The following is a 20,771-nucleotide window of genomic DNA, read 5'->3' on the forward strand; positions in this document are numbered from 1 at the left end:
GCAAGTTAGAGAGATACATTTCTACCATACACTTTTAGTGAAGAGAGGGCAAGAAGGTACTCAGAAAACCCCAACACCTTTTGTATGAAGTGAAACAGAGACTGAAATGCCTTTTTCTCCCTCAAAGTAAATCAGAATGAACGCTTCTGTGTTGACAATGTCACAGCTTTTTAAAGTTTTCTTTCAATGCAAGAAGAAAGGAAAACAACCGCTACCACAGGCAGTGACTGGAAAGAACCTAGGAAAGCCTGGCAAAGATGGAGGCACTGTCTAACAAGGACCAATTCTGTGTCTGTTCCTGGCTATCAGGAGTCAGCAGATCACACTTAGCACCAAGAAAATGCTAGCATTTAGGAAATGCTGACAGTAAATTGCACTGGACTGGAGCAACAGGAAAAAAGCTGAAAAGGCCCGTTCCCCATGCTGTCTAAAACACCATGAAAAGTCAAAACAGTGAAACTAGGGATTTTATATGTGTGACATTAGAAATAAAGAGGTACATCAAAGTCTTGGACCTGGATTTGACAACTGGGAAACATTTTTGTAATATTATAAATGAAAAATATGATAGCTTTTTACAAAATATTGCTATTAAATACTTACAATATCCTCTATTATCTCCTTCACTGCAGCTACAGCCAGAATAAATAAGAGAGGAACCAATGTTGTGTAGCGGCCTGTTGGTGATACATCTGGTATTTGCTATAAAAAAAGGAGAGAAAAAATTTTGCATTGCTGATTGAAAACATTTCTAATACAAGAAACAGTACTTTCTGCGCAAATAAAGACAAGTGAATTCACTTTCTAAATATGGTGTTAATTATTTCCAAGAGAGCTTTATAGTCTTCAATTCAAAAGCAGCTGATACAATAAAAGAACATCTGCATTTTAAGCAGTATAGTGTTCAATTCTACTATTTCCAGATGTTTTAGTGTTTGCAGAATATTCACCTTCCTTTTCTGCATTTCAAATTGAATTAAAATACGTATTTATAAAATAAATAAACTTTCCAATTTAGATTTTAGTTAGAGTAGACACTAGTCCAAGGTATTTTTGCTTCTTTACACTCCTAATCTTCAAAGAGATATTTTTAACCATACTAGGTATTGACTGATAAACTTCAAATAGCTGCCAGACTACTGTAAAAAATCCCATTTTTGCTAACCAGGTATGGGCACAGATGATGCAAGAAAACATGTATGTAAAGTAAATTGTGAGAAAATGCAGCTGCTTATGTGATATACATGGATAGTTATCCGTAATTATCTTTATATTGACTAGAGTTATAATGGCAAGACTGATAGTTGAAAGGATTGCTACCTTAACAGACTTACTATGGGTAATGCAGTGTGATGACAATGAGAACTCTGCAAGAAGAGTACATTAACTAGTGGTGCCCCAAAGTGGTTAAAAGAAATCCTCAACTTATCATAAAATGTTTTGAGAAACAGCCAATGTTACTTATGAATTCCATAGATTTATTTCTGCTACCACCATACTGTGCTTCTGAAAGAAAACAGGATGTTTTAATATGCTTCTTAACACAGATCTATCTTTCGGGTTACTGCAGAAGTTTTTCAAGGAATTAAATGGAAATGAGGCTGAAAGCTACTGTGACTATATGTTGGCTACAGAGGAAAGGGATCTATTACTTCTCCAGCTATTCCTATCTTTTCATTCCTTCCTACACATATGACCAAATTCCCACTCCAACTGCATGTTATTTTGCAGGCAAAATCTGAAAGCAAAAGGGTGACTAGCCTGTACTCCAATTCCATTCTCCTCTATTTCCTTCTCCTGGCAATGTACTCTCACTGATAGCCTGACACACTAGTGGGCTTTAAAGTCCTAACCTTCCACTTGCTAACACTTCTGAAACCACCCATTGTCTCTAGCTTGAGGTGCACAGTGACACCACAGGGAACACTGCTGGACCACTGGATTAACCTGAGATGCCAGATGGGGTTAGCAGGATGTTTATTTAGAATCCACAGGCAGCAAACCTAATGAAACCCTGAACATTTTCTCCCCTTAGAAAACAGCTGTAAGCCACTTATGCAGGTGCACCATAAAAAGCTGTCCCAAGCACTTAAAGTAGAAGCAGACATCAGAGTAAGGACAGAGGAATAAACTTTGACTTACAGAAACATTTGAAGTGAGGAAGGAAAAAGTACCTATTGCAGTTATGAAGGAAAAAGTACATATTGCAGTTTATGTGCCATTTTCCAGTAATTTTTACTTGGTACATCACTCCCTAACACAATGACCTCCTCAACACACAAATCAACACATTGTAAACAATGCATGAGAAATCATGCAGAAAATGTGTTTTTATCAAATATGTTTGTAATGCAGAACTAGTCAATGGTAATTACAACTGAACCTGAACGCAGGTCAATTTTTCATTTATCATCAGCTAATGCATTGAAAGAATAGTATAAAAGAACTCCACAATGTTTTACATTTTAACTATCACAAAACTAAAATATAGATGTGCAAAATGTTATGTAGGTCTTCAAAAAAGTCACAGTAAGCTGGGTCAGGGATTTCACTTTAGAAACATATCTAATGAAGCTACAGTGGTGATATAAACAGACTGTGTGCTTCCTTCCTAACCAGTGCATTGATTAGCTGGTTTACAGGAAATAGTTGCTGTAGTATTGGACTCCATATCTGGTTTTGTTTTTCCAGGCTCAATTTCAATCTTTATCTCTATGAATAAAATCACTTCCCCTCAGCTGCAATTCCTGTCCCTCCAAAGAACTTACAGAAATAAAGTTCACAGAGTTCAGGTTTTTAGACAGTACCCTCTAGAAGAAATACCAACTACACATAACAGTTTTCTGTATATGCCAGATATTTTTAAATGTAATTTTCTTTTTGCAAGTCTTTCTGATCCAACAGAATTTCAGCTATACTTAACTTTTTATAGAAAAATCTTTGTGTACATTTTGTTATCTCCAAGGAGCAAGAAAACCACAAACCCAAGTATTTTATTAAAGATATGTCTACATGATACAGCTGTTCTGATAGGCCAGCTAGCTTGGAAAGAACAGTACAGCAACCTCAAGTATCTCAGTATCTCTGTCTATAATATAAATGGTCTCTTAGCAAGTTTAAAATACTGGAATCTTTTTGTTGATCTTACCTGAAGCAATGCAATAAAAAGAAAAAATGCATTAGCAGCTCTTCTGAACTGGGAATAAAGGAACCTTGGCAGGAATGTGATTATGTTGTACTTTGCAGTGCTGAGAAGAAGAGACAAAACCACATGCTATTATAACAGTACAAAAAATCTTCAAAATGTATTCTTTCCCTGTCAGGTATACAAGCTTCCAAACAAAACAGTTTGCTTTTTGATTCTAAACTGATAAATACTGGATATTAAGTGTGGTTTTGCTAGGCTGAAAGAAGAGAATAAAATTTATCCTAGCAAAACAATCTCTGCTAAGCCATCACCACAAAATGTTTGAGCTCCCAGCTCTCTGTCATCCTTTTACATCTGTTTAAGAACAGACCACCACCACCACCTAAGGTTCTGAAACAAAACATGCAAAAACAACCATGCCAAAAACTTTTAAGCAAAAGACTTGTAAGAATATTTAAACTTCTTTTTAAGTCATATTTACTTTGACCATGCATAAAACAATCAATGTAAGGGGGAATGAATGTTTCCTGCAAAAGACCTCTACTTTGTAACCAAGCAAAAGACAGAAGGACAAGTTGCATACACCAAGAAACAGCATATAAAATTACTCAAGGTCATGGAAAAGCCCACCACATTATTCTCAATGTCTACAAAATTTCAGCACATTATCAAAAGTACCTTCAGGAAACATGCCTACTTGGGATAGAGGTATCTTTGCTGTTAATTTCCTTTGAATTTTAACAACAGAAATGAGGATGCTATCAGATCTAAACACACATTACTTATGAGTATTTACTGTAGGACTTAAAATTCATCAAAAGCAAACAAAACCCCCAGCACAAACCATCAGCAAAGTCCCTAAACCCTGAACCTGAAAACTAGTCTCACAGGCAACCATAGCGTCTTTGTAACTGGCTGACTGAAAAAGCCATGTGTTTCTTAAGCACAAACAATGGTGAGCTCAAGTGCAGTACATCTGCATCAGCATTCAGCTGCCAGGAATAGGTTCAAAGATGAACTGAACTGAAACCTGAAGAACAAATCCATTCTCCAGGGACATATTGATGGGTACAGCTGTAAAGCAGCTGTACCTTCCCCCACTCCATTCTTAAAAATTCAGGTCAGGTTTGTAATTGAAACAGCTTGTCTCCTCATTTCACTTCTTTCCTCCCTCCAGTGTCTAAGACTGTCATTGGTGGCCAGTGGAAATGACAGAAGTAGAATAAATGAAACTATTATAATTTTACTATTCAGCATGCAGTAGTGCTTTTGTTAATACCTGACATGATTATTGCAGAATTTGGTTAGCTGGGGCTGATTGATGAATATAGTTCTCACTTCCTCTTGATCAGCTAGGGAAGTTTTCTCTGAAACATCCTCTGTCTTCTCATAGCCTGTAAAAACACAGCATGATTTTCCATATGAATAGATTTACTTACACAAGATTCAAGGCACTTCGTGAGACAAAAAGGACATTTCTTGTGAATGTGAATTCAATGTATTTGCATTTCTCACAAGCAATGAAAAAACCTTTTTTTATATAGCCAAGATGCTCAGTAAAAATCTACACGCCCCACAGACCATCATTACCTTGCAAAGATCATTGAGAGTGGCCTACCAGTGAGACCTGCGAGCTCCCTCTGCACTCGTGATTGCATCTTATTAGATCCCATGGACTCTTGCATTGCCAGTTGGTTTAACTGTTCCCTAAACTGATCCTTCCCCACCAAGGTAAGTCTTTTTTGTTTCGGACTTTCCAGCTGGTATCAGGAATTATCGGTAGAGACTAAAGGGGAGAAGACAGTGTATACTACATCCTGTTGTGTCTTTTGTTTCCAGGTTTGCTGTGGCCACCACCTTTCCCACAGTCATCATCTTCCTGCTGTTACATCTGAAGGAGAACAAGAATGGTGTCTACAAGCCACTCACCAGGTTAAACCCCAGGCAGGCTGTGACTTTAACAGCTAAACCCATCTCTACTCCTCTACAGCCACCTCTTGCTGCTTTGACCTCTTGCAGGTTCCCCCTTTTTTACACATGAGCTTTGTCAGGGACTCCATGCTAATTCAGAGAATCATAGAATGGTTTGGGTTGGAAGGAACCTTAGAGATCATGTAGCTCCAACCCTCCTGTCATAGGCAGAGAATCTTCCATTAAATCAGGTTACTCAGAACACTATTAAGCCTGGTCTTGAACATTTCCAGGGACAAGGAGTCCACAATCTCTCCAGGCAACCTGTTCAATGCCTTATCATCCTTACAGTAAAGATTTCCTTCCTAATACCTAATTTAAACCCACCCTCCTTCAGCTCAAGGTCATTCCCCCTTGTCCTATCACTACATGCCCTTGTGAAAAGTTCCTCTATAACCTTCTTGCAGGCCTCTAGACACTGGAAGGCTGCTAGAAGGTCTCCTCCAAGCCTTCTCTTCTTCAGGCTGAACTCTCTCAGCCTGTCTTCATACATGTGTTTCAGTCCTCTGATTAACTTACTGGCCCTCTTCTGGACTTGTTCCAACAAGTCCCTGTCTTTCTTATGCTGGGGGCCCCAGAGTTGGATTCAATACTCCAGGTGGGATCTCAGAAGAGCAGAGAAGATGGACAGAAGCACCTCTATTGACCTGCTGGTCACGCCTCTTCTGACGCAGCCCAGGATGCGGTGGGCCTTCAGGGCTCCAAATGCACGTCAAATCTTGTTGAGCTTCTCATACACCAACACCCACAAGCCCTTCTCCTCAGGGCTGCTGTCAGTCCACCCTCCACCCGACCTGTATTTGTGCTTGGGATTGCCCTGACCCAGGTGTAGGACCTTGCACTTGGCCTTGTCGAACTTCATGAGGTTCACACAGGCCCACCTCTAGAGACTGTCAAGGTGCCTCTGGATGACATCCCTTCCATCCAGCACGTCAACTGCATCATACAGCTTGGCATTGTGAGCGAACTTGCTGAGGGCTCACTCAATCCCACTGTCCAAATCACTGACAAAGATGTTAAAAAAGTGTCAGCTCCCATACTGACTCCTGAAGACAGCCATTTGTCACTGCTTTCCACTGAGCCGTTGGCTGCAATTTTTGGAATGCAATTATTCAGCCACTTTTTTATCCACTGTGTGGTCTAGTCCATCCATCAAATCCATGTGTCTCTAGAGACAAGGATATTGCGTGGGACAGTGTCAAATGCCTTGCTTCATCCAGACCTTCTGCCACCTTGGCTTGATTCTGTGCTTATTGTGATGGACCAATCTTGAGGGATGTGATCATTGGAAGCCAAGGCCATTAAGTTGGCTAATCTTCGTTGGTTGTTCTCATTGGTTAATGAGATACCATTCCTTCAATTGCTCCAGGTCTTCTTTGTGACACTAGCCAGATTATTCCCAGAGAAGCGGCATCAGTATATTCTTCATTTTGTGTGTGCTTAACTTGAAATAGTTTTATTAGATTCACTGACATTCCCAGGATCTGCCTCCATTAGCCAGTGAAAGTTGAACTTTCTGTATATTCTTCTATGGACTGTGCAGAATCTTGTGCCAGCCTGTATCCCAACTTTCATCTATAAAAGGGGACACCAAGGTATTCTTCTCTCCCAGGGCTTTTCACTAATATTTTGTCTAACAGTCACCCATTACATTGCTGACAACAGGCCTAAGCAATCTTCAAGCTGGAGCTTGTAAAGTACCAACAAGTATAGCATAAATCAATCACCATAAAGTTTTAACATGACAACAATAATCTATGTGTATATAGCTACTTGTTAAATATACACTGTTCATTCTGTATGAGAATAAGACACTACGTTATAATGCAAAAAAAACCCCCTATGTTATAATGCAACTCAATACATCAGAATGTATAGCATGTCAAGGATAATTAGGGCAGTACATGAAAACTTAATGCTTATTTCTAGCACGTTCTATAAATGCTTGCAAACATGTTAGGCAAAATCCTAGCCATTCCCCAGCCCACTGGCCCAGTATATTGCCTCTTACCTATTCAAAATACATTTCGGACACTCCTTTGCATGGTCAAGTCTCCACACATTGAGAAAAGGCTCAGCAGAAGCTTTTAATTTCATCCCATTTGCCATTCATAATTCACAGACTCTACTATGATACATGAAACCCCCACTACTATATTCACCCTCAGCAATTTCTCTATTTCTTTCCTCGCCCAATGAAAGCACACAAACTCAAACATCGGTATTTATCTGAAAAAGTCTCTTCAGAGGAAGGGCAGTCAGCCTAACAGACTGACCCATCTTAACAGGTGCTGACAAAATACTCCTTAAGGAACCACACACCACACAGGCTTCTTTGGAAGTCTAACCCCCCCCCACCCCCAAAAAAATCTTCAATAACAACAAATTGCAAACAAATAAGTAACAATTGAAACAAACAAACACAGCCCCCAAACAAATTACAGCTTCTTTCAACAAGAGAACCCATTGAAGATCATATTTTGATTCCAACAATAAATTTGGAGGAAGCGTCTCTCTTCAAACACACAGTATTTGCAGGGACTCTTCCTAAACCAGTCTTGATTAAAAAGTTTCTACATTAGTAAAACAACAACAGCAAATCCCACACCCCTAATTCTTCCTTTAGGTACGGTAGTTTAAGACTTTCAGCTTTCATTCCTTAAAACGGTCTCATTTTCATTACAGGAATGGGACAATGTTACATATGCATGTACTGCAATATGGAAATAAAGGGAAGAAAGAAAACCCTCAACCAAATTGCCAAAAAGATTTTAATAAACTACTCTTGATCATTAAAAAAATCTTTTTTATTCTCTAAGTAGAACTTTAAAAACCTTTGAAAGCTGATGCTGTAGCCAAGAACCTCTCGCGCAGCTACGGGCTGTTGGTGAACTTGGCAGGCAGCTAAACCCCACACAATCACTCACCTGCCTACTCCAAGTGCTGGCCAGAGAATCAGAGAAAAGGTAAAACTCATTGGCTGAGATAAAAACAGCTTAATAGGACAGGAAAAGAAGGGAAAATAATGATAAAATAATATACAAAGCAAGTAGTACACAATTGCTCACCAACCGCTGACCAAAGTCCATCCAGTTGGACATTGCAGCCTGAGCTGCAGGCTGCCAGCCCTCTTCTGCCAACTCTCCCCTGGTTCAGTTGTTCAGCATAATGCCAAAAGGTCTGGGATTTCCCTTTGGTCAGCTGGGAGGCAGCTGCCCTGGCTGTGTCCCCTCCCTAATTTTTGCGAACTCCCAGCCTCCTCCCCAGCAGGAATCTGGTGCTGACAAGTCCTTGATTTAGTGTAAGTGCTGCTCAGAAACAACTGAAAGAATCCCAGCCAAAGTCAGAACAGTCTGTTTGCTAGCTCATATTTCTGAAGCATGTGGCATATTCAAAGACGGAGTCACTACGAAAAAGAAGATGTCTTCAGAATTTGTTGCAAAGCCATGACAGACCTTCCGTGACAGAATAGGCACTGGGAACCCGACCCATCAGTCTGTCCTTCTGAGGAGTCAGAGCACAGAAGGGAATTTAAATGACCTGCTTGGACCTGCTGGTACCACTGAGATGGTCAAGCCAATCTAGAATTAAACCAAGCTTTTTTCCCTGTTGTGTGAAGCATTGGGATCAAAACACACTTGGCAGAAATAAACTCGAGACACAAGTGACTCTAACGATCACTAAATCTGGTAAAATGTTATATAGTCCTAAAGACTGTAAGTAGAAATACCTAAGGATACATTAGGCACTACAAAAACCAATAGTCTGCTGAAGACAATCTAGTGACCCCTACAGAATTACAAAATACATTCCTTCTTCATGTGAAAGTCATCTCATCTTACCCATGTTAAGCTTCACCTAGATTTTGTACAGGTATTTACCTTCACCAACAAGAACTAGTTATTGCCTACTAGTTCTGGTAGGCAGCATCATGGTACCTCAACTCTTTACCCTTTCTCAATGCCCTAATATAGTTCACTGAACTCCACCAACACACAGAGGAAAAAGATTAATGCTTCAATCTTCAGAGACCCCTATTAAGACCTGCGAAGAACAATTCCACTCTCCCAGAACCTCTCAAAAGAAATAGAATCATTTGAATGATTAAATTTCATATTATTTAGTAGAAGCATGTATTAACTGTGAAGTTATATATAGCTAAAATAACCACAGTCAGTTACTGTATTTAATTAAAGCTTTATGCAGGCCACACTACACAAAGATTCCCTATGTGTTTTGCAGTTGCAGAATACTCGACACCAATTTCCTAAATTTGTTTGAGATGGCCAGGTCTTCTGTGCCTTGAGCTTTATTGAGACTTTACTGATACCACTTCAAAATGGTAAGCAGCACCTGTCCCTTGCAACAGGATAATATACACAAAAATCTATTAAAACATGGTTATAAGCATGCATGGTTCTCCTTCATCAGCCATGGAGAACTTTCAGAGTTTTGGAAGAACTGCACAAAATCATTAGTTCCTTTTTGCTCAAATTCTTTTTTCTATGCAGGTAACATGTTGGCTTACAGACCCTAAAACACCCACAATTTTTATTTTGCAATAATTTACAGACTGTAGTCTCAATTCTTCTGTGCAGCCGTTGACCACTTCTTAGGACTGATATACATGCACATCATCCTGACAGTTCTGATTCAGTTTGTTTTATCTGAGCAAAACAGTTGATTTTTTTCTAATAACATTATCATTATCCCATGTGAGAGAGCTTAGTTCTTTCTGAGATGATGTCCAAGACATTTCAGCCTGGCAAGGTAGTCCACGATCCATGGAAAAGGTCTCTGAAGCAGAAATTAGTTGCTTCAGACAGGAGACAAAAGTGAGTTTTTAAACCCAAAGTTAAAATACAAAAATTTTAAAATAAGGGAAGTAATACTGTCTCTCAGACCCCCAAAAGTCTTAGGCTAAGGAATGGTCCACACCATGACAGAAGTCATGGAAGCTGTTGGTTGTGATTACAGTATTACTAGTGTTCCAAGAACACAGAAGGACTCTGCCAGTAACAACTCTGCACTGGGGGTAAGACTTTGGCGGAGTTCCCTGAAAGCAGCCTTATCATCACTTAGCATACTGCTTATCTAAGAGACTTGGGTGATTGCCAGAACTGGGGTTTGACAGTTCTTTTACGTCCCCATCAAATACTGAGCCCCACATGGCAGGGTGCTGGAGTTCTTTCTTTTAGAAAACAGTAGCATTTACAAAGAGCTGTTTAGAAATGTCAATTATGTAGTCTAAATGTATGGACTAACGGGACTTGGAAGCACTCATCTCAAAAAGAAAAAAAAGAGACTAATTGATTTTGGTTTCATTGTGAAATAAATCTAAACAAAGATTAAATACAGATCAAATTAATTAGTGTCACATGATTATAAGACCTAAAAAACATTAACAGATTTAAAATTTTCTTGAGTAGTACTCTATATATAGTGAAGTACAATATGAGTCATATAGAATCAACTCGACTGGTGTCACAAAAAAACTATCATGTCATTTTGCAAAAGTTAAGTTTCTTAAAAGGTGTTTTATACCTCTTGTCAGTCATAAAGAAAATGGTTTTGGTAAGCTTCTTAACCCAGCATTTAACTGCTTCACAGTCATTCAACCTTGAAAAATAAACCAGACTTTTTCTTTTTTTTTTCTTTTTACTGCAGTTGTAAATCTTAGATAGCCAGTTACCTTTAGGGAACACCACATTTATTCAGTTAATAACCATTAAGAGTTCTGTAACTAGTTAATTTTAAAGAGAGCATCAATTTTCCCAATTTCTTTATGCAGTGCTCAACTTGCAGTGAAAACCAATTGTCTGGAACAAGGGTAAGTGGAAAAGAACTGAAATTAACCACTGAAAAATTGGACATTTAACTAGTCTCATTATATGCATCTACTAATCACTGTGAGTATATAGGACTGCTGCTGTGGTTGTAAACACATTTCAGAAATGTTCTTGAAAGGATGCACTTTGTCCCTTTCTTCTTAGAAAGACACATTCTTCCATTTCTTTGCCACTAACATTTCCCAGGCAGAGGCAGAGCCAGACCTCCTACAAACCTACTTTTGGTGGAGGAAGGCATTTAAGATGGTAAAACTGAAAGATAACATCAATCTAATAGCCCGCTTCTAATCTACGTTTCTTTGTGCTTTTCCTTGCACAAAAATTAAATAAAATATTCTTTGTTTGTAAGAAGGAAGAAAGATACAGTGAGGAAGTTTCTACCTCCCTACACTAAGCAAAGCAAAACAAAGAAAAAAAAATCAACTGGATATATGGTTTAAGCAAAAAAACTTTCAGACAAGGGGATAAATCCTGCATACCTGCCTCAATACTTCTTATGCCATTATCGGGACACTGTTATTGCTACCTACAGCCACCAAAAATCACCGACTGTCCCAACATACCGCTGCTTTGGGGTTCACGATTTTAAATTTTACTTTTGCATGCAATAAATGTTATAGTAATGTAATTCCACTGCAGTGATTCTTTTCACAAGGCAGCTGCTGACAGCTGTTTAACCTGAGGTTAAACAAACCCACTTAGGAACGAGACCTCAGCACTGTCCGAAGCTTCCCGGCACAAGCCCTGTGTCAGAAACGCTTATCTCTCATGATCGGCGCACAGGTACACGTTAAACACAAACGAGGGATTCCGGCTTACTCCCGGCCGAGGACCCCAGGCCATGAGCCCCCGCTGCCGCCTGGGGCCGGCGGGCCGAGCAGCCACACACACCGCGGGGAAAACGAAACCATCGCTCGCTCTGAAACCACCGCAGCCATCGCTAAGGGACAAAATGCTGCCCGGGGCTCACCGGACATCGACAACATAAATACGAGGCCTCCCTGAGAACGCCGGCACCGCTCCCTGCCCAGGCTGGGGTCGTTGCCGCCGCAGCCCCACCGGGGGCGCACGGCACGGCGGCAGCCGGGGGCGAGGAGCGCGGCGGCGGCGCGACACCGGCTCCCACCGCCCCCTCCCGGCCAGGCGGCGCAGACCCCGCCGCAGCTCCGCGCCGGAACGCCGGCCGCGCTACCCCGTCCCTGCCTGCCGGCACGGAGAAACGTGTGGCTCTTACCCTCTGCGCGGGAGCGGATCTCGGACACCGTTTTCTGCACCGCCGGCATCGCCGGGGCGGTGGCGCGGCCGCCTCCCTCCAACGGCGCGCCCTGCACCTGCCGCGCGCCGGAGCGCGCCCTGCGCCGCCGCGAGGCCCGGGGCAACGGCGGCGGGTCCCGACGGCGGCGGGTTCTCCGGCAGCCCGAAGCGGCGGCTCCGACAGCCCGAGGCTGCGCCTCTCCCCGCTGGCGGCGCCTCTCCCCGCTGGCGGCGCCGCTGCTCACTGACAGCCGCGGCGCCCGCGCTCCGCACTCGCCGGCCCCCTCCGGAACCTACCAACTCCGCCCCCGCCCTCCGCGCCTCCCTGTCCCGAGGCGTCCCGCCGCCATCTCCCCGTCCCGCCGGGCTCGGGCTCGTGGGGTCACTGCACCTAACCGGGCACCGGCGCTACCGCGGTCCCTGTCCCGCCTCTGGAGCGAGCGAAGTGCTTGGCATGCGCCCCCCACCCCGTGACGCGGGGGAATGGAACACGCCAAGCCCTGGGCCGCTGCCCGGCACTGGGGGCGGCCGGGGGAAGCCCCGGGCAAGGTCGCCCCGTGTCTCCGGCAGCCACGGCGGGCGGGAGCCGTGGCCGGGAGTGCCGCGGGCCAGGCGGGGTGAGCGGGGCCCCGCCAAGCGTGAGCAGCCCGGTGGCCTTGCCAGGGGAGCCAGGGGGCGGAGGGCAGCAGGCCCGGCGGCGAGCCGGCAGAGCTGCTCAGCCGGAATTATGTGCAGAGCAGACTCCCTCTCTCCCTCCCTCCCTCGCTGTCGTACGCTGCTAAGCGAGGTGTCAATGGAGCGAGGGGCGCGGTGGGGGCTGGGAGGCGTTCGTCCGGAGAGGGAATTTGAAACGGTGTTCCATAGCCCTCATTCAGGCGAGGAGGGTGTTGGTGCCTTGCTCTGTTTGACAGGCAGCCTTCAAACTGTCGCCCGGCTTTTTATTTTTAATCTCAGTCAGGATGCCGCAGTTTGACAGCCGTGAGTCAGTGCGAATCCGAGCGCTGCTCCTGTGTGGGCTGTTGGAAAGGAGGTGCCACCGCAGATGCCTCGGGCGGAAGCAGCAGCAGCACTTCAAGGCTGTGAGAGTGACACTGGGGTGACTGCAACAGGCTGAGCAGTGCGCCTGCCTCATGCTGTCCCTGTGCCGCGGTATGAAAAACAGCCACAGTAAAAACAAGATGCAGAACAAATATAGGAAAGATGATGGGATTTGGAGGCAGTCTACTTGGCATAATTATGTCTTGCATCTGTTTCAGTCAGGCATAAGGCATACTGACTGCCTAGAGGATGATGGAAGTTATGAAATGGAATAAAGCTACTATTGTCTCATAAATCTTGAGAGGATTTGAGGCTGACGTGTCCACTAAAGGCCACCATTGTGTCCTCCAGAGAGTACATAATACAGATTACAGATGCAGGACTGCTGCTGTTTTCAGTATAGAGCATACGCACCCACTATAAGAAAATAAGAGCTATGTATAGTCTTTCTTGACAGCAACAGAGTGAATCTTTGATAAAATTGTATAAATTTATTCTTTGTAAATGGATCAAGCAAGACGTGTAAACGTTGTTGGGGCTTAGGGTTTTAGTGATGGACCTGGCAGGGTTGTGTTTATGGTTGGACTCAATGGTCTTCGAGGTCTTTTTCAGCATTAATAATTTTATGATTCTATGAAGTAGTGCTTCATTCATGGAGGAAAGTGAACCAAGATTTTGTTTTTCTTAAATGCTGAGCTCAGATATCAAGGAAGAGGAATACTTTGCTTCAGAGAAGACTGCGTTAGGAAATAAATACTGTGGATTTCTTTCAAGTCACAGGCCAGAAAACCTGCTTGAGAGTGTCCTTTGAAAGAGAATGCTCTTCTGCATCATCCTATGCAGCAATCTGTGTGGGTTGTTTGTGTTTTTGTGAGTTTTGAGTTGTGTTTTGTCTTTTCTGAACCAGAAACAAGGATTGTAGAAAGATGTCTCTTCATGCATTTTTTCTAGTAAAACGAAATGCCTGGAAAAAATGTGCATTGCTCATCCAGTTTTAAGAAATACTCAGTGTGGGTCAGTCAGCCATGGGCAGTCTTGGCTAGTCTAAATTACTTTCGGCAAGAAACGACTTCTGGTTTTCTGTAAGATTCCATTGAAGCCTGACTGAAGCAGTCATTTAGGAGACTCAACATGTATATATTTCTATACACACAAACCTCCCAGCATAAATAGGGCCCTTTTGTGAAAGAGGATCTTGAGGGGGGTGGGAGTGGTGGTTTGCAATTTGTAGCAGCTTCACTATTGTTAAAAGGCTGCAACGAAGTAGTGAAATTCACTATAAATCAATATACATGCCAGTCAACATGCATTCCCTCCCCCCCCCCCCAAATTACTGCAGTTCTGGTGGCAAATAGGATTATCACTTAAATCTGCATTTGGATGTTATTTTATGTCTAAACTGGGGTTATTTTGGCTGTAATATCCCTGGCAAGTGATGCTTATTACTGATACCTTTGGACAGCTGGAAGTGTACCCTCTTGAGAAGATACTGTAACAATGCTGCCAAGTTTTATTTAAAAATGTGAGTAATTATTTTACAAATAAGGCCACTATCCACCTAACAAAACAGCACCATGACAAAATTACTAGCTTTATTCTTAGTGTACTTTTGTGTATACTTGGTATACATTTGTGTACTTGTTACTATGAAAGCTTAATAGTCCTTTTATTTTAAAGAAAAAGCCTTTTTGAAATTATAGTGTGAGTAATACTTGAAGGAATGAATAAGGTTTTCAAAACTTGCCATGAGACGAGAAATTTTCCATTTTGCCAGTTTTTATTCTACAAAGTCTCAATGGTGAGATAAACATGTTTAACCATTTAGTTACGCAACAGACAGTTCATCCAGATGTCGTCCGAATGAATGAAATTTCAGCCACTATATTTCCTAACAGTCCCCATCCACTTGCAACATTACTCCAGGAGAAGCACAGTCTATTTCTTCTACATTTCCCCCACAAGACCTCCCAGCAGAACCAACTGGCCCTAGTATTTATTTCTTTACTTTGGGAGACAGCTGTATGAGCTCCAACGTTTCACCTCTTCTATGTAAGTGGAACCTGTGCTACTCAAGAAGTTTCCTCCTCCACACACCACCCTTCTTGTTTTGATACAAACAGGTCAGAAAAGGCTTCTGCAGCTTTTTAAGCTGAGAGTATGCTTAGTTTATGCGCTTGAAAATGTGCTCTATATTTAAGGAATCCAATATTTAGCTTTGAATTGTCACCTGTTTGGAATGTACATGACAGGACTGCGAAACAGAAGCAAGCCAGTCTGCTTTCCAACACTGCTATAAATTAAACAATATGCCTGTATTCTGCTTTAAAGATTAGATTACACTCTTAATTGAGTTTTCTCTTCAGTTTTAATGTGTATTTTGAAATATGTGGAAGCTTTGGTGGAAGAGATAGAAATTTATTAGCATTGATTTATTTGCACACACTACCTTTTGGAACAAAAGATGACAGAAACCTAATTTTTAAAATATATGCAGAAATATTGCATATTAATTGAGAAGAATAAGTTATTTCAGACATAAAATTTCTTCCAGTGACAGCTGAAATGTTGAGCTAGTAAAAGAAAATTGTAAAAGAATACATGTTTATACATATTTCAAAAGTATCACTTCCACTATTCCGTGGTTTGATGATTTGACTGAGCTATGATGATCCGGTATTATATCCCTATTTCATCGCTAATGGCTTTCAGGGGTATAGACTACTCAACTCAGATCTGTTCTTGAAAATGGTACAACTTACTTTATTAGAAAATATAGAAGCTTCCATTCTTTCTGTTATACTAACTATGCACTGTAGTAGCCTACCAGGGTATTACTTCCTACTTTTACTTACTGTATAAAATGACAGCATATATAAAGCAGGAAAAATGAGGTCTGCAAGCTTGAAGTTTTCACAAACTTGACATATATAAAATCTTAGTCTTGATTTTCCCAGTAATGTTATTAATTCATATGAATTAATATTTCGTATAAATTCTCAGGGTACAATTTCCCTTTGTGATATATTGACAGAGAACAAGTTTCATACAGTAGTGGAAGGGAAAATTAGTACTGTAACTTTTACTTCTTTTCCAGAGCTTTGTGGAAAAGATTTCTGGTATATGTCTTTTTCTGCTTCATAGGATACTGCTGCAACTGACCGTACAATTAACCTCAAACTCTCCTGAGTTTGAACCATTACTTCTGTAATTGAATGTACAAGATACTGCCATAGCATGGGAAGTGTCTAATGACATTTTATAAATAACTACATTTAAAATTCAAAAAAGGTGTGGGGAAGCAACCATTTCAGCTGCGTCTGTAATTTACTAGAAGGCTATGTATAGTACTGCTGAAGACCACTGGTTCTGTGCTCAATGGAGCAATAGCATATTTTTTCTTTGTTTGGTTTCTTTGGCCCTCTGAATGGATAATACTTACAGACCTTGTGTACTGATTTTGAAATCCTTTGTGCATAAGTCTAAGCATAAACTTCTGCTAACTATTCTCTAAGCAGATCACATTAAGTGCTTTAAAATTCTTCCTGAAACCATTAAAATAGAATAAGTTTTACTTACAGAATTACATGTTAACTCATTATTTTCTAAACTTTGGAATTTCTGATGTTAGGTTTTTTAACTTCTCAGATAAATATATCTCCAAAGCAAGTTTAAAAAAAATATTTGACTTTTCGTTGCTGAGATTTCAAATACTTCTAGAGAAATTCCTGACAGTTATTTTGATGGTTTAACAGAAAACAGCAAATCTTCTGTTTGCCCACATGTTACATCTGTGAAAATTTTATTTTCGAATGTGCTTGTTTCATACAAGTCAGTGTAAATTTATATTGAGCATATCCTTTTTGATTATGAAATACAAAACTTCTTCTTCCCTGAGGCAAGACATGTTAATAAAAGAAACCTCAACCCCCTGAAGTGGATATTTAGATGTATAGAACATGCCACAAAACACATTAAATAATTCAATCTTTTGGCTGATTTATAGAAACCTGTGAAGGCTTTCCTGTTAGTTTCTCCCTCAGCTGCTGTAGCAGTGCCTAAGTGCATAAACAAATCATAGGAAAGCAAGAAACCCCCAGACAAACAGAAACAAAGCAGATCCGAAGTGTAACAAATAGATGCTACATCTGTATATCCTGTTCTTTGTAAATCAAATTCCATACTTGAGCCTAAAGATCCTTTACTCAAAATTTTTATACACTTTTAGATTCACATTCAGGGCACTGAAGGAGAAAAATACTTATGGATATATAATTCCATAGCATAAAACCAATCTCATGGTGGCTTGCAATGGAAGTCTGCAAGAACATCTGTCGTGTACATCCTTTAACACTGTGTGGCAGCATCACTTGGCCCACATCAGACATGTAAGTTCCTGAAAAGTTAAGATCTCACATGCTAAAAGGAGTTGTGGTAGTTGGAAGCAGTCAACCTACAGATGTCCACAATGGTGCAATACAGTTGTGGTCAGTTCTTAGTCTGTTTTGTAGCTTGGCCTTGAAAAGACAGTACAGATACTATTAAATGTGCCAACAGGAGCATTCCTTTGGGTCAGTAAAGTGAGTGTATCAGTAATTCTTTAAGTCTGCCTCATTATCCTGTTCTTTTATATTCTTTTTTACACGTGGAGGGAAGGGAAGTTACTCTTTATCTTTTCCCTAAACAGGCTTTGCTAGAACTCAATTTGCAAAATTGAGGGATGGATATCGACAGAGAGAGAGGCTGTGTGGGAAGAGATCTTTGGGGACCTCTTCTGTCTTCGTTGTGCCATATACTTTTTTAGGAGTTATCACACATGACTTCCAAATTCTCAACTTTAGAATCTTTTATTTATCTTTTAAACAGATTTTTTTTTTCCCTCAAAGTCATGTAGTGATAGGACAAGGGGAAATGCCTTAATCAACAGGGTAGGTTTAGATTAGGTGTGAGGAAGAAATTCTTTTCTGTAAGGGTGGTAAGGCACTGGAAGAGGTTGCCCAGGGAGGTTATGGACTCCTTATACCTGGAGGTGATCAAGCCCAGGCTGGATTAGGCTCTGAGCAACCTGGTTTAGTGGAAGGTTCCCTGCCCATGGCATGGAGTTTGGAACAACAATATCCTTAAGGTCCCTTGCTGTTCTCTTTTGATATTGACATGGATAATGCCAGCTCTGTTACAGTGAGGTCCTGGCTTCAGTAAGGCTGAGAAGAGTGCTTGTCTTTTCAGAGGAAGCTCAGACTTTCAGAGGAAGTCATAGAATCACAGAATCACAGAATAAGTTGAGTAGGAATGGACCCACAAAGATCATTGAGTCCATTTTCTGGCCCTCCCCCTGCAAGAGACACCATGTGCCTGAGAGCATTGTTGAGACACTTCTTGAACTCTGTCAGGCTTGGTGCTGTGACCACTTTTCTGGGAAGCTCATTTCAGTGCCCAACTTAAAAACCTTTTTCTGATATCCAACCTAAATATCCCCTGACACAGCTTCAGGCCATTCCCTTGGGTTCTGTCACTGAGCACTGCAGGGAAGAGATCAATGTCTGCCCTTCCTCTTCCCTCCAGAAGGAAGTTGTAACTGCAATGAGGTCTCCCCTCTGTGTCCTGTTCTCCAGGCTGAACAGACCAAGTGACCTCCGCTTCTCCTCATGTGGCTTCTGCTCAAGGCCTTTCACCATCTTTGTTGCTATCCTTTGGATACTCCCTAATACTTTAGTATCTTGTATTGACCAAAACTGCACACAGGACTTTAGGTGAGGCCACCCTGGTGCAGAGCAGAGCAGGACAATCCCCACCCTTGCCTGACTGGTGATGCTGTGCCTGATGCACCCCAGGACAGGGTTGTCCCTCCTGGCTGCCAGGGCACTGCTGGCTCACGTTCAACTTTCTGTTGACCAGGACCCCCAGTCCCTTTCCATGTCATTGCTTTCCAGCATCTCACTCCCCAGTCTGTCCATACATCCAGGGTTGGCCCATTCCAGTTGCAGTCTGGCACTTTCCGTGTTGAACTTCATTTGGCTGGTGATAACCTTATCAATACTTAAGAATGGTGGGTGATTGCCAAATTTGTCAAGGTTTCTCTGCAGGTGTTCAAGACCATGCAAGACTGGGCTGAAATGATCATCATCTTGGGTTTCCATGGTCTGAAGACATAAATATAGGTCCTCAGTAGAGACAGTTTCTTACAGGACTGCCAGTTCCTATCTGCTGGACCCACAGGAGCTTGTCATTCTATAACCGGTGAACTGGGTAAATAGGAAGAACAGTCATACAAAAACAGTTAAAGGGGAACATGAAAGTCAAGGTCTGTGTGTGACTCTCTTGATAATCAGTCACAGTTGTAGAAAATAAAAGGAAATTCAGCATGCCTGGAAAAAGAAACAAAAACCAACCATGCAAAGGTTCAAACTCTTGTCAGACTACTTGGCCTTCACAGTGCGTTCAAGGCTATTGTAGCATTCTGCAGGCATTCCTTGATGTTTGTGAAGCTGTAGCAAACACACAAATACTCAGTGCTCAGCAGACAGAAACTGAAACAGTCATGCTGATAGTTTGGGTATAGTGTTGTGGCGAGCAGATTTATCCACAAGGAAGATGGCACAGGAGCAAGCACTGTTGGCTCATAAAGAAAATGGATCAGGGAGAGTGTAGCCAGCCAGATGGCCTCTTTGTGGCTGATCACATGCTTATGCAAATACTAGATTTAAACCACAGAAGAGAAGCAAAATGCAGATGTTTATACTAGATTGGTTTCTTCTGTGTGGGCAAATCGTATAAGAAAATGCTAGAAGGGTAATGGCTGGTGACATATACAGGTTTTAATTACACAGCATGACCATTTAATTCTGCTGTTCAGTGATTACTTTCACTTTAAGAAATCAGTGCAAATTAAAGTTTTATAATTTTACATTAATGAAAATAGTAGAATTGACTTCTATTTTCCTCCATTTTATGCTGGCTTTAATGCTTCCAATTTTAAAGATGTTATGACACTGTGTATGGAATAACTGGATGGTGAGGAAGGCTGCTGAAGTTGAAATTGAAAACACCTGGGATACTTTTCCAAAAACACTGTTAAAATATTCATATCCAATTAGATACATTTTTTGGGAGAGCAAGGAAGGTGGATAAGGCGAACCTCTATCAAAATAAATGCTTTCAGTTTTACAGGCAGTCAGTTACAGAAAGCACAGATAAGAGATTAAAGTATCTATCCTGGTGTACAGATAGAGATAGCTAAGAGCTATGATAGCAGGCATATTCAAATATGAGTAAAGAGAAGGAAATCATAAACCAAAAATTCATTATCAATCTAAAATCCACTCATAAAAAAATCTGTTAAAGCAATATAGTGCATGAGTCAGCTCCATGTTTTGAGGAGAGTGAGCAGGTGTCACTCTCTCTAGTAGTAGGTCAGTACAGTGAGCATTGCCTGTAGTGCCCTCCTGCAGTGTAGCAGATTTGAAGTTGGAAACTGATCTCTGTGCCTTGTCTCTTCCTGATTTCACTGCATCCAA

At 41.5% G+C, this 20,771-nt stretch overlaps 1 protein-coding gene across 5 annotated transcripts in view; it reads right to left on the reverse strand.

Moving 5' to 3' along the window:
- ATP8A1 (ATPase phospholipid transporting 8A1) overlaps nucleotides 1-12,434 on the reverse strand; it is a 104,206-nt gene extending 91,772 nt beyond the window's left edge. For all 5 annotated transcript variants that reach the window (XM_066185678.1, XM_066185677.1, XM_066185674.1 and 2 more), the window contains exons 1-4: nucleotides 12,203-12,434; nucleotides 4,428-4,542; nucleotides 3,149-3,248; nucleotides 604-702 (exon numbers count right to left, since the gene is read on the reverse strand). In XM_066185678.1, the coding sequence (XP_066041775.1) occupies nucleotides 604-702; nucleotides 3,149-3,248; nucleotides 4,428-4,542; nucleotides 12,203-12,251 (363 nt within the window). In that variant the 5' untranslated portion in view covers nucleotides 12,252-12,434. The remainder of the gene's footprint in view (nucleotides 1-603; nucleotides 703-3,148; nucleotides 3,249-4,427; nucleotides 4,543-12,202) is intronic.
- Between the last annotated feature and the right edge of the window lie 8,337 nt (nucleotides 12,435-20,771).

Source organism: Chamaea fasciata, unplaced genomic scaffold, assembly GCF_029207755.1.
Source record: "Chamaea fasciata isolate MVZ Bird 193981 ecotype frontalis unplaced genomic scaffold, bChaFas1.0.hap1 SCAF_6, whole genome shotgun sequence".
NCBI lineage: Eukaryota > Metazoa > Chordata > Aves > Passeriformes > Sylviidae > Chamaea > Chamaea fasciata.